The 22,713-nt window shown below is 66.1% G+C and overlaps 3 protein-coding genes across 12 annotated transcripts in view; 1 reads left to right on the top strand and 2 right to left on the bottom strand.

Annotated features, from left to right (window-relative positions):
* HSF1 (heat shock transcription factor 1) overlaps positions 1-1,599 on the bottom strand; it is a 19,516-nt gene extending 17,917 nt beyond the window's left edge. For 3 of the 7 annotated variants that reach the window (XM_032609479.1, XM_032609480.1, XM_032609482.1), the window contains exon 1: positions 1,307-1,584. In XM_032609479.1, the coding sequence (XP_032465370.1) occupies positions 1,307-1,423 (117 nt within the window). In that variant the 5' untranslated portion in view covers positions 1,424-1,584. Of the gene's footprint in view, positions 1-1,306 lie in introns of all 7 variants that reach the window. The other 4 variants (XM_032609478.1, XM_032609483.1, XM_032609481.1 and 1 more) reach the window with 4 other exon arrangements.
* On the top strand, positions 1,584-22,713 carry BOP1 (BOP1 ribosomal biogenesis factor). Of its 2 annotated transcripts, XM_032609477.1 has the most exons (16): positions 1,584-1,840; positions 3,307-3,504; positions 9,453-9,533; positions 19,769-19,923; positions 20,022-20,139; positions 20,218-20,319; positions 20,409-20,621; positions 20,695-20,856; positions 20,945-21,025; positions 21,099-21,168; positions 21,247-21,379; positions 21,458-21,638; positions 21,728-22,016; positions 22,090-22,174; positions 22,251-22,358; positions 22,470-22,713. In XM_032609477.1, the coding sequence occupies exons 1-16, from the start codon at positions 1,748-1,750 to the stop codon at positions 22,621-22,623; spliced, it is 2,223 nt and encodes a 740-aa protein (XP_032465368.1). In that variant the 5' UTR covers positions 1,584-1,747; the 3' UTR covers positions 22,624-22,713. The 2 variants fall into 2 exon arrangements, with proteins under 2 accessions (XP_032465368.1, XP_032465367.1); XM_032609476.1 differs by lacking the exon at positions 3,307-3,504 and having other exon boundaries at positions 1,690-1,840.
* Positions 16,155-19,816, bottom strand: SCX (scleraxis bHLH transcription factor). 3 transcript variants are annotated; one of them, XM_032609489.1, is made up of 4 exons: positions 19,678-19,816; positions 18,982-19,583; positions 17,477-18,207; positions 16,155-16,533 (listed from the first exon to the last, which is right to left on the bottom strand). In XM_032609489.1, exons 3-4 carry the CDS (start codon positions 18,047-18,049, stop codon positions 16,495-16,497), a joined length of 612 nt encoding a protein of 203 aa, XP_032465380.1. In that variant the 5' UTR covers positions 18,050-18,207; positions 18,982-19,583; positions 19,678-19,816; the 3' UTR covers positions 16,155-16,494. The 3 variants fall into 3 exon arrangements, with proteins under 3 accessions (XP_032465380.1, XP_032465381.1, XP_032465378.1); XM_032609490.1 differs by having other exon boundaries at positions 18,982-19,173; positions 19,678-19,765; XM_032609487.1 differs by having other exon boundaries at positions 18,982-19,758.

Raw genomic sequence — 22,713 nt, 5'->3', positions numbered from 1 at the left:
GGCAGTGGGACTTGGAGAACTTGCTGGTGGGGCTGCCTCACGATCTTTAAGCAGAAGCAGTGAGCAGGTCAAAAGGTGGGGCGATCACCCCAGCAGGACTAAGCTCGGAACATCCCAAAAGATCTCTGATGCCCCTCCCCAAACCGGGTAAGAGTGCTGCCTGGGAGTTAAGGGAAAGGGGAAAGAGGAAGAAGGAAGGATGACAGAAACATGGGGTCATTTCCTTGGGTCTGCAAAGTTCAAGGCCTGCAGCGAAGGGATGGTGGTAACAGGACAAGCTTTAGGAAAGCACGGCCCCCTCTCTGGGCATGCTGCCCACCATCACAGAGACAAGCAGTGGGAATGCAGAGTGCCACATGGATGTGCTACTTGGACCAACACGAAGTGTCCCCCACAAGGACGCGGCAGGATTTCTAGTCTCTTTACTCCCTCTCCCCCTCTTGAGGCAGAGCTTCAGCAGACAACCCAGGAACGAGAGGACCCAGCCTCCAGTTCTGGGCTCGCTTCAGCCCTGACTGTTCTTCCTTCCTAAGGGCTTAAGACTGTGAAAGAGAAGTACTTAGGAGAGTCTGAGAAAGCCAGCATCTGGACCCTCAGGAGAGCAAGCATGTCTGAAGGCGCCCAGAGGCTCCGCAGCCCAGGGCGGCCTAGGCCACCCATCTGCCGGCCCTGAGCTATGGCTCTGGCCTTCCCCGGACACGACGTCACAGCCCGGACGTGAACGGCAGATTCTCGGCCGCAACTCCAGACAGTCTCTGCTGTACCTCTGCAAGCCTGAATTGTCCGGTCTGCAGAGTCAGACCACGGAAACGAGCCTGCTGCCAGGCAACTGGAGGTAGGGACGCGAACGAAGACGTCCCGAGAGGAACGAAAAACAAAGTCGCTCTTGGGAAACCCGGCTCTGGTCTCCAGACACGGGCTCAAGACCCACTGGAACTTTATGACGTTTTGCTTTCTGTTTTCGCTCCTTTTCCTTTTCCACTAGAGTAACGCCCTCCAATTCCTGCGTCAAGCCCTGATTTCTTCCCAAAGGCTGCCGACCCCACCACCCTGGTAACTCATCTAAGAAGCTACAGGGGCCACCTGGGCACAACGCTCGCCAGCGAAACTGGGCGCTGCCCTAAGGCCAGACGCGCTTCCGCAGTTGTCCCGCACATAGTCGGCGCGAGACCGAGGAGGAGAGGCCCCTCCTGCCCAGCCCAGGGGAGCGCGCGGCAGGAGCGACGAGGGGCGGCCTCGGACGTTCTTTCCCGACGCCCTGCTGCCCGCCCCCAAAAGCCCCGGGCCGGCGCGCCCAGCCCCTCACCGGGCTCCAGCAGATAAGCGCGTCCGTGTCCGGGTCGCTCACGAGGGTCCACAGCTTGGTCAGGAAGGCCGGGACGTTGCTGGGCCCCGCCGCGCCCGGGCCCACGGGCAGATCCATAGCGGGCGAGGCGGGAGAAACGGAGGTAGCGATCGCGAGGAGGGGCTGAGGGCCGGGCTAGCGCCGCCGCCGCGCCTCCCGCTCGGGCCGCGCCGCCGCCGCTCGCTGCGCACACACGGCCCCGAGCCCTAGCATGGCCGCCGCCATCTTGCGACGGGCGCGCTCCCGCCGGCGCCGCCCGCCCCCGTCCCCACGGCGCGCGCACGCCGGCCCCGCCCCACCCAGGGCCGCCCCGCGCCCTCTGACCCTGAGGGCCCCGCCCCCAGGCCCACGCGGTCGTGTCGCTGCCGGAAGTGGCGGCGCGGGTCGGGGCTGGCCTGGACCATGGCGGGCACGCGGGGCGTGGGGCGCGAGGCGGCGGCGGCTGGGTCGCTGCCGGGGAAGCGGCCGCCGGAGCCGGAGCCGGAGCCGTTGGAGGTGATCGCGGGCTGCGCGAGCGGGACGGGGAGGTGCATCTGGGCCGCACGTGGCGGCTCCTCGGCCGCCAGCCCCGGGGAGCCAGGCCGGGGAAAGCGGGGAGGAGGGTCGCCTGTCCTCTGCTGGCGGTGGCCTTGTGGGGGCGTCCTGGGCAGGGAGCACCCCCTGCGCGAGGGGTAGCCGGTGTGGGGCTGGGCTGTTCTGCGGTTGGAAGAACGTCTGGGCCGGAGAGAGCTAGGAAGGAGGGCTGGCATCCCGTGCGGCAGCCTCCCTAGCCCTCTGAATTGTGCTTCCTGCGTTAAAGGGATGAGCCTGCAGTAACTACTTGTCTGTTGATACGTTACTAATACGTCGCACACATTGTAAAAGAGGGTACGAGAATAGTAAGGCAGTGCCTGCTGCACGGGATGTATCGTTTCAGCTGGACTCATGGCCACTCCTGATTTCCAGCTGGACCCCAGCTGTTGTGGGGTGTCATCAAATCTCGGTGGTAGAAAGCCGCCGAAGGCTTGTACAGTCGAGCCTCTCTGAGCCGGGACTCCACGTTGCTGGGTTGTCAGGCTGCCCGCTCACTTTGCGACAAGTCCTCTTGGCTCTGTACCCATCAGCAGCCATTTGTACTTGTGCCCAAATCATTTATGCCATTTTCACTTGCTGTTTTAATTGTATGGCTTCCTAAGTGTTGGAGTAGTTAGTGTGTGTCAGAGTCGTTTCTGTGGAAGCTGAGTGCTGCCAAGTAATTGGTGAGTGCAGGCTGTCCAATTAGGTGAGAGACTTCTTAACAATTGAAACGCAGCGAATTCTCCGTTCAGATAAATGCTTGCTAAAAGTCTGCAAGTTCTTGTTGCACTTCTAAAAGGTCCACACCGTGCACTGCGTCCTGTAGACTTAGGGATCGGGGAGTGTCTGCTCAGCAGAGCTCTGCTCTGGGGAAGCTCTGGTCCTACCCCTTGAGGGGGTGAATGGAAACACTTGCTTTTAAGTAAAGCTTGTGTAGTTTTTATGTCTTTTCAACCAAGCTTTACAATTTACTGATCAACTGTCAGTCCCAATCTGGTTGGATACAGAGTCTTCTGCTTCAGGTGGGAAAAGGCCCTCAGGTTGGGGTCCTCTGCTTGCCCCAGACCCCACCCTAGTGTCCTCATAGCTCTGGGTCTGTAAGTGCCAGGGTGGGGTGTGGAGGATAGGGGGCCGGTGTGGGTGATGTGATGGGATGGGAACTGAGCTCCTTGAAAAGTCGTTGCCTTGTGAGATGCTAGGAGTTGAATGTCTCTTCCGAGGGCACGCGGCCTGCTGTCGGCGGAGGTGGGTGGTGAGGGAGGCCTGGGTTGGGTAGGTGGTTTTGGTGGAGGTGGAGGCTGTGGCCTGAGGGCTATGGCCTTGGAGGCTGGCCACACAGAGCTGTGGGTCAGCGCAGGGTGCCTGCTGCGTGGGCTGTGGGCTTGTTGACGCCGTGCTCCTTTTAGCCTTCTCTCCTCGGTGCTCCTGGTCTCAGCCCTGGGCCTGGCAGCGATCCTGGCCTCTCCGACAGCGAGGAAAGTGTGTTCTCAGGCCTGGAGGATTCCGGCAGTGACAGTAGTGAGGCCGACACTGCGGCTGAGGAGGAGGATGGGGCCAGCAGCAATGAGCAGCACAGCAGGACGGAGAAGCCCCCCGGGCAGCAGGTGCGTAGGCAAGGAGCCTCCTGGTGGGCTCTCCCCCTGGACGACCATGGCCAGGAAAGTGCCTGCCAGGCATCGGGCTCTCTGGGGGCTCCTGGCAGTGCTTTCTCCTGTTCCTTGGGAACCCCAAGGCCCTCGTCCTTCCTCTGGTGCAGCGGGGCAGGGGAGGGGGTGGGTGTTGCTGGTGGGGGCTGGGTAGGACGCTTACTTGGAGCTGAGGTGCTCTGAGCTCTAGGGCACCAGTTTTCAAGCATAGTCATGTGCTCTGTTCATAGGAACCCCAAAAATCTACCTGCCTGGGCCCCCACACCTACCCCGGTGATTCTGATGCCACTTCTCCTGAGGCTCAGGGCACATTGCTAGACTCAGCTGTAGGCTGGGTTTCCTAGGGGCAAAGCCCAAGGTGGGATTTGTTTGCAGGGGCCTGCCTGGGGGGAGCTGGTGGCCCCGCATTGTGGGAGCGAGTGGAGCTCCGTCCACCTGGCCTGGTCTCGGGGGCGCAGGAGCCAGCTGGCCGCCGCGTGAGGCTTTGCTGTCCTGCCTGTTGCTGTGACGATGGGGAAAGGCGAAGCCCGCTCTTGTCTTAAGTGAGGAAAATGGCAGAAAAGCTTCATTTAAGTAAAACACAACACTGATTGTTCAGAGCGTCCTAGATACGATCCTGTGACTGTTTATACTTTGAATGGCCTTGGCGTCCTGGAGGTTAGGACCGTGATGGAAACCAAAAGCCATACTTATTTGATCTGTTTCCTGGGAAGAAAAGATTTTAAATCCAATTTAAACTCTCCACCCATTCAAGCTTTAATTGTAGCGCTGGTGCACAAAGAGAAGATGGTCCACAGGCTGCCTTGCCCGTGCTTTATGGGCTTATGGGCAGATTTTTCTCCTTTTTAACTTTTTTTTTTAAGATTCATTATTTATTTATTTATTTTATTTTTGGCCGCATCGGGTCTTAGTTGCGGCACACAGGCTCTTTTGTTGCGGCTCACAGGCTTCTCTCTAGTTGTGCCGTGCGGGTTTTCTCTCTCTAGTTGTGGCGTGTGGGCTCCAGAGCGCTGGGCTCTGTGGTTTGTAGCACGTGGGCTTAGTTGCCCCGCGGCACGTGGGAACTTAGTTCCCTGACCGGGGATCGAACCCGCGTTCCCTGCATTGGAAGGCGGATTCTTTACTACTGGACCACCAGGGAAGTCCCTTAACTTTTTAAATTTACAAAATATTCCATCCTTGACAAAACGTTAAATCTTAGATCAACACTGTTCAGTAAAGGACGTTTCCATTCGCTGCCTTCACTCTCCTTGGTGAGCACAGTTCATGGTTAAATTATCTTCCTGGATCCTTTCCTCCTCTTTTAAAATTAAGGATCAGGGCTTCCCTGGTGGCGCAGTGGTTGAGAGTCCACCTGCCAATGCAGCGGACGCGGGTTTGTGCCCCGGTCCGGGAAGATCCCACATGCCGTGGAGCGGCTGGGCCCGTGAGCCATGGCCGCTGAGCCTGTGCGTCCGGAGCCTGTGCTCCGCAACGGGGGAGGCCACAACAGTGAGAGGCCCGCATACCGGAAAAAAAAAAAAAAAAAAAATTCAGAAAAAAAAAATTAAGGATCCACACGCTTAAGTTGTTTCCTTTAAAATAGGATTTTTATCCTCTTTTATAAACAAAATTTTAGAAATGATTTTTAAAAGTTAAATAACTTTTTTTAATAAAAAGAACTTTTAGTTGAAATTCTCTAGGTGAGGCACTGCTGTGCAGGCGTCTCGAGGCTGACCACCTGCGCCCCGCGAGCCACTGGACTCGTGCTGCTCCGCAGAGGTAGCTGTGCCGCTGTCCTGGGTCTGCTGGCGGCCGGCTTAGCGGGTGCTGAGCTGCAGCTCAGCAGAGACTCCATGCCCACCCTCTCCAGAGGGTGGGGAGCCGTCCTCGCCCCTGGCCCTCGGCCCTCCGGGGTGCCCTCTGAGCCCTCTGTCTGAGGAAGTCGGCCCAGGCCACCTGGGTGGGGGCGTCCTCAGAGGGGGTGAGGCTGCCTGTGGCTCTGCGCCCTCCCCAGGCGTCCCCCACTGGCAGCCAGGCCCTCGGGCCCTCCCTTCCGTGCTCCGCTGGGCCGGCGGTGCTCCCTCACCCCGCCTTGTCTCCCACCGGTGCCGTGCTCCCCTCCCCGCGCGTGCGCAGGCTCTTAGCGCCCATCCGCATGCCCTGTGGGTCGTCCTGGAGCCCTGCCAGCTTCCCTGGAACCTGCTTGGCCTGGGCACTCACGTCTCTGGCTTCTTCGTGCTGTAGCTGAGGGGTGTTGGAGTATTTTCTTCTAAAGCGGGGACCTCAGTACTGGGTTGGAATTCGTCCAGGCCAAGAGCGGGAATTGAAGAGGTGGGTGTGCTCTTGACTCCTGGTGGATGTCCCCCCATCTCCCATTTTCTTCCATCCGTTCCTCAGAAGCCACCCACCGCTCCACCTGGTGGAGCTGGCGATTCTCCCCGTCTCCTGTTCACGAACAGGCCAGTCAGTGCTTCCTGTGTGTTCTCCTGTCTCCCCCCGAGCCTGGCCGCACGAGACACCCAGGAGCGGCCTCCGTGACGGCCCTGTCATGCTCTGCATCGGGGCCCCCCGAGTCAGCCTGTTCCTCTCGTCCTGCAGCTACTGCAGGGCTGCTAACCTGCAGAACCTTCCTGCCACGCTGGGGAGTTCCGCTAGTTCAGGGCCCTCTCGAGGGTCTGCCGACCCACCTTCACCTGCCCCAGCCCGTGGGTTGTTCCCTGCGAGCAAGCTGGAGGGGAGCCCCGGGCCCCTCCCCCACTGGCCGCCCACACGCCTCCTGTTTCCACCCTCAGGTGGTGGCTCCTGCTGCCGGGCACCCAGGGCCTCTTGCTTCCCTGTGTCCCCCCAGTAGCACTTGGTGGTGCTTTTGGGCAGGCTTTTCCGGTCCCATAGGTCTCGCGTTGCTGGGCCTCCTCTTGATTTCTCACCTTGAGTGGATTTAGGTGCTGACGGCTATTTCTTCATTTTTGTGCTTGTTTAGATCCATTTTTTTCTTCTGCTTGTCCTGTTTGGTTTGGTCCTTTCTCATTTGTGTGGGTTTTCCCGTATTTTGTTTTCTTATTCTTTTGTACAGAAGTTCCCATCTTCACTAGTTGAATCTGCTTGCCACGTTCAAGAATGTAACAGGGCTTCCCTGGTGGCACAGTGGTTGAGAGTCCACCTGCCGATGCAGGGGACGCCCCGGTCTGGGAGGATCCCACATGCCGCGGAGCGGCTGGGCCCGTGAGCCATGGCCGCTGAGCCTGCGCGTCCGGAGCCTGTGCTCTGCAACGGGAGAGGCCACAACAGTGAGAGGGCTGCGTACCGCAAAAAAAAAAAAAAAAAAAAAAAAAGAATGTAACAGAAGACCTAGTAGCGATGCCTAATGTGCAACTAGCATCTCCCAGATAACTTAAGAGTCCTGCCTGTACTGTCTGTGCTCGGAGCTTACTGCAAACCCTTGGGCAGGAGGAGCCCATCTGGGTCTCACTCAGCTCTGGGGAGTGGTGGGCAGGGCCGCCAGGAGACCAGTGGCAGCTTTGAGTCCCAGGCCTGTGCACTGTGGGGTCTGGGCATTGGCTCCTGGGGAGGGAGCGGGCCCAGTCAGTGGAGGCCACCTCAGGCAGGATGTGCCCGGGCCTGTCCCAGAGAGCCCCGGCCGTGGCCCAGCGTCAGACACTCTTATTTCTGGGGATCAGAGTTCAGGGCAGGTGGGGTGGTGTCGCATCTGGGGTGACGTGATCAGTGGGTTTGGGAGATCCCACGGCCCCCCCTCAGCTGTGAAGCACGTCAGCTTCTCCTGTACCCTCCCCAGGTTTCTAGTATGTTCTGCCCTCGGAGGGCGGTCACTCAGATCACATCCCGTGTTCTGGGCTTCACTCACACGTCTGGGTGGGGTGACCTGAGTGGCTGGCTGTCACTGGGCATCTCGCCTCTGCCTGCCTGTCCCCCCTCTCGGGACTCAGGGCTCCAAGAGCAAGCAAGCCGTGCAGCAGCACCTGGCCGTGGAGCCGCCGTCATGATGCGAGGCTGCAGCCCCTCCCAGGAGAGGCCCGTCCTGCCTCCCTTGGTCCCCTGGTCTGGGACATTTGCCTACAGAACCGCACTTCCCTCTGGTCCTGCCCGGGGGCCCCCAGCCATCCACATGGACACGTTTGCGAGCCCGCAGCACGTGGCGTTGACCCCGTCTTGGGGTGGGCGCTGGCGGCTCTGGGCAGACCCTCGCCACCTGGTGCCCGTGCCTGAGGATGTTGGGGGCTGGGGCTGGGGCTGGGCCGCTTGAGAAAGCGGAGAGAGGGCGGCGCTGTGCGAGTTCTCCCTTTTTTACGGTGGCCACTGCCCGGCTACGGTACCTCTAAACTTTGAAGGGGCGGGGTTTGTTAGGTCCTCCTGGTCCCAGGAGCTGGGCCACGCCCCGCATCACGGCAGCCCCCTGGTGGCCACCATCTGCCTTGCAGCGTCACCTCTGGAGGGAGGATGTGGCTTCAGAGCCCTGGTGCCGTGAGGGAGGGCCCTCCTTGCCGGGTGTCCAGCTCTTTTGCCCAGGAACTCACAGCCCCGCTGCTGGGTGTCCCCTCCGCTTGCTGAGGTCCCGCCTGTGTCTGGTTCCCCAGGCATCACTGGGGCTGGCCAGGGCCCCGGGATGGTGGCCTGTCGTGCAGGTGGTGCTGGGCTCCTGGGGTCCGGTGCCTGGTGGGGGGCATCAGACTGGCTGGCGGTTGGCAGCCTTGGAGCACCGTAGCCTGCACTGCCGACCCTGCTGCGACCAGTGGCCTGTCAGCCACGGGCTGGCATCAGGGGGCTGTTGAGAGACTTGCAAGTGGCCCGGCCTGGGGTCCTGCCAGCCCAGGGCCTGGGGCAGGTGTGTCCGCTGGTTGCTGCTATGGGTGAGGACGGCAGGAAAGCTTTGGGTCCCAGGCTGGCCCTCTGCGCCCCCCGCTTGCCCCCGCCCCCAGGCAGTGCTGACCCACTTTCAGCGGGCAGGGCTCCCGCAGTGCACAGCTCAGGGAGCAAGGGGTGGGAGAGACGTGGAAACCGAATCTCGCCTTTTCCTGGCCTGGAAAGAAAGTTACTCTCCCACCCTCCTCACACCGAGGGAAAAACAGGCGGGAGGGAGAGCTGCCTTGCGGGCCTTTGGCTCCTGCCCGGGCAGGGGGAGCGGGGCTCTGGGCGGGGCGCCCGTGCTTGGGGTGGGGGGCCCCTGCTACACTTTACTGCCCCTGGAGTCGGGGGGAGAGACGGGCTGTTCTCCCCATCAATCCCAGTTCCGGTACACCAGGTCCCCCCGCCCCACAAGGGGAGAATCTGTTTTCCAGGTTGGGGTGTGAGCGAACAGTGGCACCCACTCACTGGCCCGGTGGGCGGGGTCAGCCTGGGGCCGGGTCCTCCCAGCAGTCTGAGAGTGTGGGTGCCTCTCTGGGCCCTTGGCCGGCTGCGCTGGATGTGGCCTCCTCGGGGCAAGGGTCTTGCCCTAGGAGTGGGTCGGCTGTGGCCCCTCTGCCAGTGGCCAAGAGCGAGTACCATGGCCTTCCCCTCGGTGGAACGGCTGCTGAGAGGCCTTGTCCCCGGAGCCCAGGCTGGCTCTGGGCTCGGCTGGGCCTTTGGGCCGGGAGCCCTGCAGCCGTTGTTCGCATTAAGGGGTGCGGGGGTGGCTAAGTGTTCCTTTGCCAGGTGTCAGCCCCTCCCTGGGGTCCTCCCCCGGAGCTTGGACGTTATGATGGGTCCAGCCCTTGACAGAGGATGACCCTGGGTGGGACCCCCCCCTCCCTGAGAGGCCCACTTAGACCTGCGGTGGGACCAGGTTGGAGCCGCTTAGAGACTGGGGTGTGGGAACCTAGGCCTCAGCGTTGGCAGGAGGGTGCGGGCGTCCTGGACCCGCGATCTGCCCCAGGCACAGGGCGTCAGTGTCCTGACATAACATAATTGCTCTCCCCTTCCCTTCCCAGGCCGGGACCCCTTCGCCGAGGACGGAGGTGGCGAGTGTGCGGTTTGAGGACGAGTATGTGGAGGACAGCTCTGACGAGGAGGTATGGCTGGGGCCGCGGCCTCCTCGCTCGCAGGGTGGGCTGCACTGCCTGGGCAGAGGTGGGTCAGGCCACAGCGAGGCCTGAGTGGGCGTCCTGGCCTGGGGCCCCAGTCCCCGTATGGAAGAGCGATTTCAGGGTCGGGTACACGTGACTGCAGGGGTGTGTGTCGTCGCGGGGAGGGGAGGGCACTGGGCACCTCGCAGCCACCCCTGGGCCCTGGGGGGTGGGCAGCGGGGCTGGCAGGCGGTGGGCGCCCCTGTGCTCTGGGCGGGCACTGACAGGCCCGGGGAGGCTTCCCCGACACCAGCCGGCCTGGGCTGGGCCCCGGGGGTGAGGGTGCAGTGACAGGCCCCGCGGGCACCTGCACTGGGCACTGAGGGCAGGAGACGGGTGGCCCCGGTTCTCTGCCCCTTTCCTTCCTGGCATCCTGGAGGCCTGGGCCGCTGGGGCCCTCAGTGAATCCGGTCGTCCTTCCCACATTTACGCTCTCAAGGGGAAAGCTTGCTGCCAGGCTAGGGGTGCTCGGTCTGGCCAGAGGCTGCTGTGGCTCAGCTGCCCGGAGCTGCCCGTGGGTTCTGGGGGATGCTGGGGCTGAGGAGCCTCCCAGGTAGACGTGGTCATGCTGCTCGCCCAGCCGCCCCCTCCCTGATGTGTCCTGGCCACCGGGCGGGGCTGCGGCCCCCATGCCCACTGCCCTGGCGTGAGCCCTCCGGGTGTGTGCCTCCTCGGGCTGGGGGTCCTGCAGAGACAGCGGTCCCCGCCCCCCGGTGGCTCTTCCTGCTGCCTGCCAGGGGCTGTCCCCGGCTGGGGAGACACGCGCCCCCTCCCCTGCACAGCTTCCACCCCCATCCTCTGCTCTCTTGGCAGCGGCTGCAGGAGCCTTGGCTGCGCGCCCGACCCGGTCTCTGTGCGCTCAGAGAACAGAGACAAAACAAAATAAATTGGTTTCCTGGCCGGAGCAGCGGGCGTGCTCGGTGAGGGGGGGCCGGTGCAGCGCGGCTCCCGGCCTGTCTCCCCCCCTCCCAGGGGCTCTGGCTGTCGGCAGCCACATCCTGTCGGCTACTTTTTTATATTCGGTATTTTGAGAAATCGATGATGATTGTAAATGGAGTGCAGAGGCCGGGGGAGGGGCTTCGGCCCGCCCGCGGGGAGGCGCTCCTCCTGGCCGGGGCTGTGCTGGAGCCGCCGGGGTGGGGGCTGCTTCCTCCGGCGATGACTATCCCATATGTCGCCTGAGTGACAGGGAGCCGTACTTCTGCCAGCACAGCCGGCTGTGGCTCGAGGGGGCGGCAGAGCTCGGCTTTCAGGGACCAGGCTGGCCTGACAGATGCTCTCCTCCCTGAGAAGTGCTGCCCCGGCCCCCCCCCCCCCCCGACACACACACACACTTGTCGCCGCGTCTGTGCAAAGCAGGGTGGGCTTCAGGGACGAGGCTTGAGAGGTGGGGTGGCGAGCAGTCCTCTCGGGAGACCAAGGGGCGCGAGGAGCGCGGAGCCTCCCCCACCGCGGGGCTGTGCCCGGGTGGTTGGCACCTGGGAGGGGCCACCGTCTGCGAATACTTGGTCGCATTGTGTCGGGCAGCGCCTCCTCCACGCAGCATCCTTGGAGGTGGCCGGTGGTGCCAGGACTCCACTCGGGCCTTGGCCAGCCTCCAGCAGTGGTGTCCTGACAGGGCGTGCTCCTGGGGGAGAACCTGCGGTGTGGCAGTGCCCACCTCCCCCTCCCCAGCCCCTGTCCTGCCCACCCCTCAGGCCTGGGCTTGAGGCCCGGGGTTTCTAGGCCTTCTGACCGCCGGCCTCTGCCGTGCATGGCTTTGGGGGACCCCGGCCCCAGGCACTGACGGGTGAGCAACTGTTTTCGTTCTCGGGAGACCTGGGTCCTGTTTCCGCACCTTGGCCTTCTCCGTACCTTCCCCCCAGCTCACATCCCAGGCAGCAACAGGGCTGCAGCCCCTGAACGTGCTGCCAGGCCACGCGTGGCGGGGGTCCTGGCCACCGTGAGTGGGGGGAGCCCCGCTCCCACAAGTCCACTGCACCCCTCCCCCACAGACGTGATCTCATCCAGCTGCCGCCCCGCGAGGAGGGGCGGGGGCGGGGGGCTGGGCGGCCTTCGCAGAAGCGGGGTTCCCCCACCCTGCCTCTGGCCTGGGAGAAGCTGAGGCCTTGGGCGGGTGGGGTGTGGGCGGGGCTGCGAGCCCCCGGGGTCCCGGCCCTGCGAGGGTGGGCGGGCGGCGGGCGCATCTGCGTCCGGGCTGCGGTCCTCCCAGCTCTCCCGCCAGGCGCCGCTAATGGCCTCCCGGCTACTGAGCGGCAGCCGCGTCCTCCGGGCCCCGCCCCCGGCCCCAGCCCCCGGCGCGGCCTCGGCCCTCGGCCCCCGGCGCTCGCTCGCTGCTGGCAGCGCAGCCGCGGCTCGGGTTTCGAGCTGTTGCGCAGAGCGTGCGTCTCGGCCTCGCGGGCCGCCGGCCTCCCTGGCGGGCCCCCGTCCCCACGGCCAGGCTCCGACAGACCCTCGGGTCGCCCCGGCCGCCTGGCCTGGGAGGGCCCCGATGACACCGTGGCCTCACAGGTGGCCGTGGGGGGCTGTGGGTGTGGCGGCTGTGACCTCAGGGCGCCCCTGGCTGCCTTTGCCAGGCACCACCTCTCAGCCAGGCCCGCTGCGTTTGGGTGTGTGTGGGGTGCCCCACCGCCAGCGCCGCCCCCCCCCCCGGGTCCACTTGTCACACTTGGGAGACAGGGTTCCCCCTGGGGAGGGCGGAGGGTGTTGGAGGATAGCAGCACCCTCCCTTTCACTGGGGCACCTGGGTGGTAGAGGCCCTGGCCTGCCCTGTGCCCACTGGAGCCAGTTTCCTGGGCCAGGCGGGTGGGAGGGAGCGTGCTGGGCCTGGGGCGGGGCGGGGGTGGGGTGGGTGTCGCCCTAGGGCTGGAGGTGTGGCCGTAGACTGGGGCTGGCTGGGCAGGCTTGTGGGGCGCAAGTTGTGTAGGAAAGGCGGGTGAGCGGCCGGCTGCTGAGCAGGGCCAGCACGTGTCCCAGCCCAGGCCGCGGCTGCCTCGCTGAGGACAGGGCTCGGGGTGGGGGGCTGGCCGTGTGTGGGCAGGGGCTCGGGGCGAGTCCTCCCGAATGAGGTCTTGGAGGGGCTGGGGCTGGGATGTGTGAAGCAGCATAGTGGGCCTTTGGCACTTAGCAAGGGGGTCCCAAGCCTGTGCCCACCTCCAGCATTCCCAGAGGAGTTTCTGGGAGCCCTTGCCTGCAGGGAGCCGAGATTCGGGTGTCCCACGTGGGAATGCCCGCTGGACCCTGGCCAACCCCAGGAGGGGGAGGGGCAGGTGGGTGGGGGTCTTGGGTATCTGAGGACCCAAGAGCAGGGGCAACCTCGGTGCCCTCTCCCCCTCCCCCATGGACCCCTTGGCGGGGGAGTGGACTTGCTTCCCTCTACCCCAGCAGCCGTGGAGGCACTGGTCAGGGGGTCAAGGAGTGGCCTTGGAGGGGCCCTGTGCCCACACGACGTCCGACGGCTCAGGGGTGGGTCGGGCCAGCAGCGCTTCTGTGAGGACGGCAACTGGGAGGGACAGTCTGACGGAGGAGGTTTGGGAAGGGGGTTCCGAGTTTCTCGCCCGCCCCACCCTGGCCTGGCTGGCTACAGCTGGTGGGCCCTGCTTCTGACCCCGACCCCTGCCAGGATCCCCTCAGCTGGCTTTGGCCTTTGGGACAGGAAGAGGCCGAGTGGGACCTGGCTTTCTCCCCTTGGGCCCGTCGACCAGGACTCGGGACTCATCCTGCCAGCACCTTGTGTGGGTTCAGCTGCAGCAGGTGGCCTGGGGCACGTGGCCTGTCCTCCTCCCGCCATGGAGTGCGGGAGAGAGGAGGCGCAGGAAGGCGGGGGGCGGGGGGGGGGGCTCCGTGTCGGGGGAGCTGAGGGAACACTGCCGGCATTGTAATCGGAGAGGGGCAAGGGGAAGAGAGAGCCCGAGCGAGGGCGGCTGACCCCGCGCTCCCCGGGGACAGGTGGGAGAGGCGGAACGAGGAGAGAGTGAAGGATTCCAGAGGTGGGCCGGCTTCCTTTCTCTCAGACAGACACGGGAGGGAGGTGGGCAGCGGGCCAGCGCCGTACCTGCAGTTCCAATCTGCGGTCCTGACAGCTGCAGCCACTTTGGGGAGGGGGAGGGGGGGGGCTCTGCGAGAGCGGAAAAATCCCAGCCGACACATCAGCCTGTGGCCGCCCGTGTCCGGTGCAGCCTGGGGGGTGGGGGACCCCTGCTGCCCGAAGGCTCGTCCTTGGGGCATGGCGGCCCCCTGGGAGAGCGCAGGCTGGGGGCTGTCTGGGCCCTGGAGGGGTCGGCGGGCTCCCGCCCCCACGGGGTCACATGTGCTTCCTGGCAGCCCGCAGGTGCTGCGCAGGGTGGGGGCCGGCTGGCCTGCGGGCGCAGGCGGCCTGGCGATGGATCACGTGGTGCCGCCAGCAGCTCGTTCCCCGGGCTGGGGACAGGGAGCTGACAGCCTGGCCCTGATGGCCATCAGAGCGTTTCCAGGCCTGCTTGGCCCGCAGAGGTGGCTGCTGGCCCAGGGTGCGGGCTGGGCCCTCCTTTCGTGCCGCCTCTGTGGGGCACTGGCACGCGGAGGCTCGGTGGAGGGGTGAGGCTGGCGTCCTGGGGAGGAAGTGGGGTTTGTGGTGGACGGGGGCCTGGCGGCTGCCGTGAGTAGCTGAGTGGGCTCTCGTGGGGCTGCAGGGGCTCGGGCCGGCCCGCCACCCCCAGTCTGGTTTGAATTTCTGGAGCGGTGGAGGGTGACGGCGTGCCCCTCCCCGCCCCCTCCCCTCCCTCTCCTGCTGGCTGGCGGGCCAGGCTCTCAGCCTCTGCTGCTACCGGTGCAGCTCAGGGAGCGACCGGGCCCACTGCCCGGGCCCGAGGCTGGCCAAGCTGCAGCCGCTGTCGGAGTCACAGGCCCAGCAGCCGAGGGCCTGGCCCACGCGCCCTGTGCCAGGACCTGCTGGCCCCTGGGGACTGTCCCAACGGCCTGTCCTCTCCTACCGACTTGGCATCTCCGAGGCTCCCTCAGCCCCTTCTCTCCTGCACCGGCTCCAAGGGCCCCTGACACCCATGCCCCTCCGGCCTCGCCCTGCCTGTCCCCCTCGCCCCGCACTCTTCTCTCAGGCCTTTGTGCAGGGCATGCCGCCCCCTGCCCCCTGCCGCCCATCGTCTTCGGGAGGATTTGTGAGGGAGGGTGCACTCCCACCTAGCCCAGGTATGGAGAGGTGAGGCTGGTGGGTGAGCGGCAGGTGGGCCACAGACCGTCCCCACAGAACTGCACTGGTGCCCCGGGGAGCAGGGGAGGCAGGCCGGAGACCCTGAGGGGCGTCCCTGCTTGCCCACGTGCCCCCCTGCGGGTCGCGTTCTCGCAGTGTCCTCAGTGCCCCCGGGCGGAAGGGGTGCCCTTCTCATCCCCCAGGCAGACCCCCACATTCCTCCTGGGTCCTGGCTCTCCAGGCAGGCGGGTGGGGGTGACCGAGCATGCCAGCTGTAAGCTCCTGCAGGATTAAGGAGAGGAAATTTGGGGTTGGGTTTCTCTCTGAGTGGAACCTGCCGTTGTGACTTTTTATCCTGTTATATTTCTATCAGATTGGACACAGCCCCCTTCCAGTCCTTAATGGCTCTGGCTTTGAGAATTTCCTCCAAAATTACACCATCGCTTCCTGCTTCTCGGTTCCCTGGAGCCCGTCTGTTCAGAGGAGGGGGCGGCTCTAGCCCTGCCCTGTTGCGGTGCCCACGTGGGCCTCGGCACCTGCCCTCTCCCGGGGTCCCTGAGCCTGCGCTGAGGGCTCGCAGGGCCCGGGGCTGGCACCTGGCGCTCATGGCCATTCCCCGCCCGCTGGCCGGAAGTCAGGCTGCTGGCCAGCCTGGGGGTGCTGGGGTGGCCTGCACAGAGCCGCCCCCACCTCTCTTCTCTGCTGTGCCCGTGGAGCTCACGCCACTAGTCTATAATTGTCACCTGCAAGATTTTAATGGTCTGCCAGCTGTGCACAGCTCGGGGAGAGGCCTGGATTGCCCTCCTCATGGGCAGGTGGGGCCTTTGGGTGAGTTGGGTGGGTGGGTGGGTGGTGGGCAGCCAGGGGTCCTCCCGGTGTGAGCAGTGCTGCCGGGGCCAAATTGCAGGGCTGGGGGCAGGGGTGGGCCCCAGGGGTACACACAGGCAGCTGCCACCTGGTCCATGCCCTCAGGCCTGGGGACTCACTCTGCCACACAGTGCCCCTCGCTTACCCTCCCCTACGTGCCCACTTCGTGGGGCTCCGTGGGCAGAGACTGAGGTGCCGAGGCCCTGAAGACCGACCAGTGAGTTGCATACCGCAAGCACTGAGGACCCTTCAGGGCACGGGGACACCAGGCAGGCTCTCGGAGCGGGGGTGGGGTGACACTGCTCCCGGGCCTGGGCTGCCTGTGTCCTGCTCGGTCCCTCGCCCTCCTCTCCCTTCACAGGTCTCCTTCGGACCCCATGCCGTAGTTCCCTGGTCGGGGGTGCTGGGCGCGCCGGCCCTGAGCCCTGGAAAGTGGGGGACCTTCCCCGAGAACTGGGTACCCTGGCCCACGGAGCCCTGAGGGGTGGGAGGGTGGGCTCGGGCTCGGGCTCCGGCTCAGGGTGGATTCTCAATTGCTGGAGAGGACAGTGTGCGTCCGTGGTTAGAAGATAATTGTTTTGTTTTTAATTATACAAAGTTTCCAGACTTTATATTATCATATCAAAGATGCCAGCACATAGTGACCAGAAGAAAACCAGGTTGGGAGCCAGCACGGAAAGTTCCAGTGGGGCTGGGCAAGTGCTGGGCCAACTCTGAGTCCCACCGCCTGTCTGTCCATCGGCCCCGCTCACAGCTGGGGCAGGGCTGGCCTGGGGGGTGCCCTCAGGGAGGCCTGTGCCCCAGTCAGGTCCATGGGTGGATCCATCTCCGTGGATGGCCCAGCAGCGTCCGCCTCTAACTCCGAATCGCCGTCTTTCTGTCTCGGTCCTTGCTCTGCAGAGGGGAGGGCAGTGTCAGGGCCCGCTCAGAGACCAGTGCCAGCCTGCACCTCTGGGCTTCCCCACTGGGTGCTGTCTCGGGTGGTGGGTGCTGAAAGCACCCCCCTTCCACGCTCAGCCCAGCTTCCCCAAGCGGCTCGGGGAGGAGAGTACGCTGCTGCACAGCCGAAATTGGGAAATTAAATTTCCCAGATGTTCAGGCCCCAGGAGCTTGCGCGTGCCGTCTGGAGAGGAAGTGGGGACTGGGGAGAGCCGCGCCGTATTTTCTTCTTGCCTGCTCACCCTGCTTTTCCGGTGCCACCAAGCACAGCAGAAGCCGTAAATCACGGCCAGTCAGCGTCTCCCGCAGCGGGGCCTCTCCCCCAGCCCCCAGGTCTCCTGCCCGCTCCTGCCAGCGGGTCCCACAGCTGCACTGGTGTCCGAGTGGGCAGCCCCAGGGGCAGGGGCCAGGGGAGGGCGGGCAGGTGCCCGATAAGCCTTAGGCCAGTGGCAGAGCAAGTGGATCCCACTGCCCCTGAGTCTCCTTCCCCTGGGGGCAGGGTGGGTGGTCAGAGTTGCTTGATCCAACCCTGGTTTGGTCCCCTAGCTTCCAAGTTGGTGTCGGCCCTGCCTCGGTCTCCTCCCCCATCTGGCCTTGGGTGCCCATGTCTGGTCCCCGTGGGAGCCTGTGTCCAGGGGACTCGTGGGGAGAATGTCCAGGGAAGGCCCGGCCCCGCCTGCTCCAGCTGCGCCCTCCTCCTCGTGCTGCGCCCCCCCCCCCCCCCCCCCCCCGGGCTCGGGGTTGCGCGTGGGTTAACAGGTGCTGCTGGGGAGCTCTGCCTGCCTCTGGCCCCGCCCTCTCTGCCAGGCAGGTGTGGGTTGCACGGGTGGTTTGGAGGTGGGGGGCGCCCCATCCTCCTCGCCTCCCTTTCTGGGGACGACCCGCGGCCAACACTCACCAACTTTCTTTGGTTGCTGAGGCAGAAGGTGCAGATCTGTTTGGGCTGGGCGTTCTCGCCGTCGCGGGCGGGGGGCGGGGGCGGCGGGGGTGGAGGGCTGCCAGAGCGCGCCGCGTGGAAGAAGGCGGGCCCCGAGTGGCAGGGTTGCCCGTCGCCGCAGGCCTCACCCACCAGCAACACGTTGCCCAGGTGCGAGATGTAGCTGGAGGCCAGGCGCAGGGTCTCGATCTTGGAGAGCTTGCGGTCGGCCGGCTCGGTGGGGATGAGCGTGCGCAGCGCCGTGAAGGCCGTGTTCACGCTGTTCGTCCGGTCCCGCTCGCGCGCGTTCGCCGTGTGCCGCTGTCGGGGCTCGCGGCCCGGCCGCCCCCCAGGCCCCGGGCCGCCGCCCCCCGCCCGCCGGCCCCCGGCCCGTCTCCGGGCGCCCTGGAGGCCACAGCGCGCCGCGTGCACGCGGCAGGGCTTCTCGTCGGAGCCCGAACTCTCGCTGCCGCGGTCCTCGTCCTCCGACAGCGGGCTCACCTCGGGGTACAGGTAGCGGCCGGGCGGTGCCGAGCGCAGCATTGCGAAGGACATGGGGCCGGCGGCCGCCGTCAGCTCCGCGGCGCGCCGTGCATGCCGCTGGCGCTGCCGCCGCCGCTGCCGCCGCCGCCGCCGCCCAGGCCAGGGGGGCGCGGGGTCTCAGGGCTCCCGCGGTGGCGGCTGCGGCGCCGCGCGCACGTGTGCGTCCCGGGCTGGAGCAGGGCCGCGGGCCGGGCCTTTATAGCCGAGGCGGCCCCTCCCCCGCGCCGGCCCGCCCTCCTCCCCGCCTCCCAGCCCCTGGAGGCCGCTTGGAGCAGGGGCCCTCTGTCCCTCTGCCTTCTCGCGCCACGGTGAAGGGGCCTGGAGCATCTTGCTGTCTTTGGGGGATGCGGGGAAAGTGGGAGCCCCCTTCCGGGTGGTACCAGGGCTGTGCCGCCTCCTCTCCTCCCTCTTTGCGGGGGGGGGGGGGGGGGGGGCAGGAGGGTCAAGCAGGACCCATGACCCGGGCCTTCTTGCTTGGCATGACCAAGTTAACCCAGCTGCCCTGGCCCCAGCGCCTAGCCACACCCTGTCTGTCTCTCCCTCCCATGTACACTTGGGCCTTCTGTGCCCGGAGGAGGGGGCAGAGAACAGCTTTGAGGGGCTGGAGTTCAGCCCCAGCTCCCTTGGCCGCCCCCTCTCAGGTTTGTGCCTGGGGTCGCCTCATGACACAGCCTGTGTCTCCTGCACCTGCCCCCTCCTGGCATCAACCTCCAGGTCTGGCCCAGGCTGTGTGTGGCCACTTTACCGGGTCCTGCCTGCGCTCCTGCTCTGGAGAACCCCCCACCAGCACCCCGTTCCCCTGCTGAGTGCTCCCGTGGGCCTTTTCTCTGGGCCACCGACCCCCCACCCCCTGTCTGCCCAATTCAGGGATGGCTGTGTAGACTTGGGGGTCACAGGAGAAGGAAGGGCATTCCTAGCAACGGCAGGGACACGCGGGGGCACACCTGGAGGATGGGCAAGCGGGGAGAACCGAAGTCGGCAGGTTGGGGGCTGGGGGCAGGTGCAGAGGGGCAGCTCCCAGAGGGTCCTGTCCTGCTGTAAGGGGGAGGGGTTCCCAGGCTCCCGGCCGTGCTGTCTCATCGGGGCCACTCCTCCCGGGGCTACTGTTGCAGGAAGCGGCGCCTGGGCAGCAGTCTCTGTGCTGGGTGGAGGGAGGGTGGTGGCTGGCAGGGGCCTCGACCAGGAATGTGTGTCCGGGAATGTGGCTGCTCTGCCCGCTGAGGGTGGGGTGGGGGCAGGGCTGGGGGCTGGGGAGTCCCTGGACGCTTGCAGGTCACAGTGCGGCGGGTTCGGCCTCCCTTCGTAGTGGGTTGGTGGGGTCTTCCCTGAGTCCCTGCCCGTGGCTACCCGGTTTTGCCTAAGGCCCCCCGCCAGGGGAGGGAGCCCACGGGCGATGAGGTCACCCTTGCCTGTGGCTGCCCAGAGCCCTGGCCAAGGAATCCAGGGGGGAGGCTCTGGGGTTGGCACCACTTCAGTGGAAAATGTGAAGGTACAGCTCCGGCGCCTCTGAGGGTCAGGGGGGTGGTGGGGGACAGTGCCGGCTGCCCTGCCACGTCACACCCCAGGGAGAAGGCACAAGTCAGGGTGCTAGCCCGGGTGCTGCCCCTGGCTAGCCTTGAAGCCAGTCCCTTTGCTCTCACCTTTCCCCCTCGTCTGTATCTTTTGGGGGGCTTGGAGGGACGGGTGGGCACAGTGGGTGTCCAGTGCCGATATGCTGGCCTCCTGCCCCAGGACATCCGGAACACGGTGGGCAACGTGCCCTTGGAGTGGTATGATGACTTCCCCCACGTGGGCTACGACCTGGACGGCAGGCGCATCTATAAGCCCCTGCGCACCCCTGACGAGCTGGACCGGTTTCTGGACAAGATGGACAACCCTGACTACTGGTGCGGGCGTGGGGCGGAGACTGTGGGGTGGGACAGGGCCGGTGGGCTGGGGCGGGGCGGGATGGGGCAGGGCCTCGGCTCTGACGGGCAGCCCCTAGGCGTACGGTGCGGGACCGGATGACGGGGCACAGCGTGCAGCTGACAGATGAACAGGTGGCCCTGGTGCGGCGACTGCAGAGGGGCCAGTTTGGGGACGTGAGCTTCAACCCGTACGAGGTAAGGGGCAGCCGCTGTCCCCAGGGTCTGGGGGCACCTGCGGGGCCCGGGCCCACACCCCTCTGTTCGTCCCCGCAGCCGGCTGTGGACTTCTTCAGTGGGGACCTCATGGTACACCCGGTGACCAACCGGCCTGCTGACAAGCGCAGCTTTATCCCGTCCCTGGTGGAGAAGGAGAAGGTGGGTGTGGCCCCATCCTCCGGCCCGCCCCCGGCCACCCGCCCCCGCCCCCGCCCCCGCCCCCCGCCCTGACCCTGCCGCCTCTGCAGGTCTCCCGCATGGTGCACGCCATTAAGATGGGCTGGATCCAGCCTCGCCGTCCTCGGGACTCCACCCCCAGCTTCTACGACCTGTGGGCCCAAGAGGACCCCGACGCGGTGCTGGGCCGCCACAAGATGCACGTGCCTGCACCCAAGCTGGCCCTACCGGGCCACGCGGAGTCCTACAACCCACCTCCCGAGTACCTGCCCAGCGAGGAGGAGGTGAGCCTGGTGCGGGCTGGGGTCTGCCTGCCCCCGCCCGCCCCGCGCTCCGGGCTCACTCCTGCCTTCACAGCGCATGGCCTGGGAGCAGCGAGAGCCCGACGAGAGGAGGCTCAACTTCCTGCCGCGCCGGTTCCCGAGCCTGCGGGCTGTGCCTGCGTACGGCCGCTTCATCCAGGAGCGCTTCGAGCGCTGCCTTGACCTCTACCTGTGCCCACGCCAGCGCAAGATGAGGGTGTGCGGTGGGGGTGGGGTGGGGGGGCTCCCGGGCGGGGTCGGGGAGTGGGGGTGGACACAGCTGACCCCACGTGCTCCTCTCCCAGGTGAACGTGGACCCTGAGGACCTCATCCCCAGACTGCCCCGGCCACGCGACCTGCAGCCTTTCCCCACGTGCCAGGCCCTGGTGAGCAGACAGGGCGGGGTGGCTGGTAGCACACAGTTCCGGGGCTCCGTCCCTCACTGCCCCTTCTCTGCAGGTCTACAGGGGCCACAGCGACCTCGTCCGCTGCCTCAGTGTCTCCCCGGGTGGCCAGTGGCTGGCATCAGGTGGGCCTCGGGTGGGGCAGCCCTGCCGTGGGGACTGGGCTGGGGGCCGGGTGCTGAGAGGCCGTCCGCTGTGCTCAGGCTCAGACGATGGCTCTGTGCGGCTCTGGGAGGTGGCCTCTGCCCGCTGCGTGAGGACCGTGCCCGTGGGGGGCGTGGTCAAGAGTGTCGCCTGGAACCCCCGCCCGAACGTCTGCCTGGTGGCCGTGGCAGTGTGAGTATGAGGCCGGGGGTGCCCGCGCCGGCGGGGGTGGTCCTGTGCCCGGGGGCCTTCACTGGGCTCTGGCCGCAGGGAGGACGCGGTCCTGCTGCTGAACCCGGCCCTGGGGGACCGGCTGGTGGTGGGCAGCACGGACCAGCTGCTGAGTGCCTTCACCCCGCCCGTGGAGCCTGCCGCGCAGCCCGCCCACTGGCTGGAAGCCTCGGAGGAGGAGCGCCGGGTCGGCCTGCGGCTGCGCATCTGCCACGGCAAGGTGCGGGGGGGGGGGGGGGGGGGGGGGGGCTGTGGGGGAGGGCGGGGGCGGGGGGGGGGGCGCGGCTGAGCCCACCTCCCTTCCCGCAGCCAGTGACGCAGGCGACGTGGCACGGTCGTGGGGACTACATGGCCGTGGTGCTGGCCACCCCGGGCCACAGCCAGGTGCTGATACACCAGCTGAGCCGGCGCCGCAGCCAGAGCCCTTTCCGCCGCGGCCACGGCCAGGTGCAGCGCGTGGCCTTCCACCCCGTGCGGCCCTTCCTGCTCGTGGCTTCCCAGCGCAGCGTCCGCCTCTACCACCTGCTGCGCCAGGAGCTCACCAAGAAGCTGACGCCCAACTGCAAGTGGGTGTCCAGCCTGGCAGTGCACCCGGCAGGTGAGGGGGCGCCCTGGTTGGTGGGGGGCAGGTGAGGGGGCCACCAGGGCCCTACCACCGCGTCTTCCCCCAGGCGACAACGTCCTCTGTGGCAGCTATGACAGCAAGCTGGTGTGGTTTGACCTGGACCTGTCCACCAGGCCGTACAGGGTGCTGAGGTGAGGTGCTGGCGGGTGGCAGGCTGCTCCCTACTCGCCCCCCCCCCGACCCCCCTCAACCTGGTCCCCCCCTCAGGCACCACAAGAAGGCCCTCCGGGCCGTGGCCTTCCACCCCCGGTACCCGCTCTTCGCATCTGGCTCCGACGACGGCAGTGTCATCGTCTGCCACGGGATGGTGTACAAGTGAGTGCCGGTGCCCGCCCGCCCCCCCCCCCCCCCCCCCCCCCCCCCCCCCCCCCCCCCCCCCGGTAGGGACTGTGCCGCCCACGTCCTGAGCCTCTCCCTTCCCCACAGCGACCTGCTGCAGAACCCACTGCTGGTGCCTGTGAAGGTGCTCAAGGGGCACAGCCTGACCAAAGACCTGGGGGTGCTGGACGTGGCCTTCCACCCCACCCAGCCGTGGGTCTTCTCCGCCGGGGCCGACGGCACCCTCCGCCTCTTCACCTAGGTGGCCCTGCTTCCCGGGGCGGGGCAGGTGGGGCTGGGCTGGGTGTGTGCTCAGGTCACTCAATAGAGGCGTTTCTCCTGCTGGCGTGAC

This window comes from Phocoena sinus, chromosome 17 (genome assembly GCF_008692025.1).
Source record: "Phocoena sinus isolate mPhoSin1 chromosome 17, mPhoSin1.pri, whole genome shotgun sequence".
NCBI lineage: Eukaryota > Metazoa > Chordata > Mammalia > Artiodactyla > Phocoenidae > Phocoena > Phocoena sinus.
The sequence above is the reverse complement of the archived record's forward strand: the minus strand, read 5'-3'. Positions and strand labels throughout refer to the sequence as shown.

Bases quoted from the DNA above. Each gene is read 5' to 3' on its own strand.
- BOP1 (XM_032609477.1), top strand. From the start codon at position 1,748: ATGGCGGGCACGCGGGGCGTGGGGCGCGAGGCGGCGGCGGCTGGGTCG. The intron at 20,140-20,217 runs GTAAGGGGCAGC...TCGTCCCCGCAG, and splicing joins TGAGCTTCAACCCGTACGAG to CCGGCTGTGGACTTCTTCAG. The intron at 21,380-21,457 runs GTGAGTATGAGG...CTCTGGCCGCAG, and splicing joins TGCCTGGTGGCCGTGGCAGT to GGAGGACGCGGTCCTGCTGC.
- SCX (XM_032609489.1), bottom strand. From the start codon at position 18,049: ATGTCCTTCGCAATGCTGCGCTCGGCACCGCCCGGCCGCTACCTGTAC. The intron at 16,534-17,476 runs GTGAGTGTTGGC...TCCCCTCTGCAG, and splicing joins TCAGCAACCAAAGAAAGTTG to AGCAAGGACCGAGACAGAAA.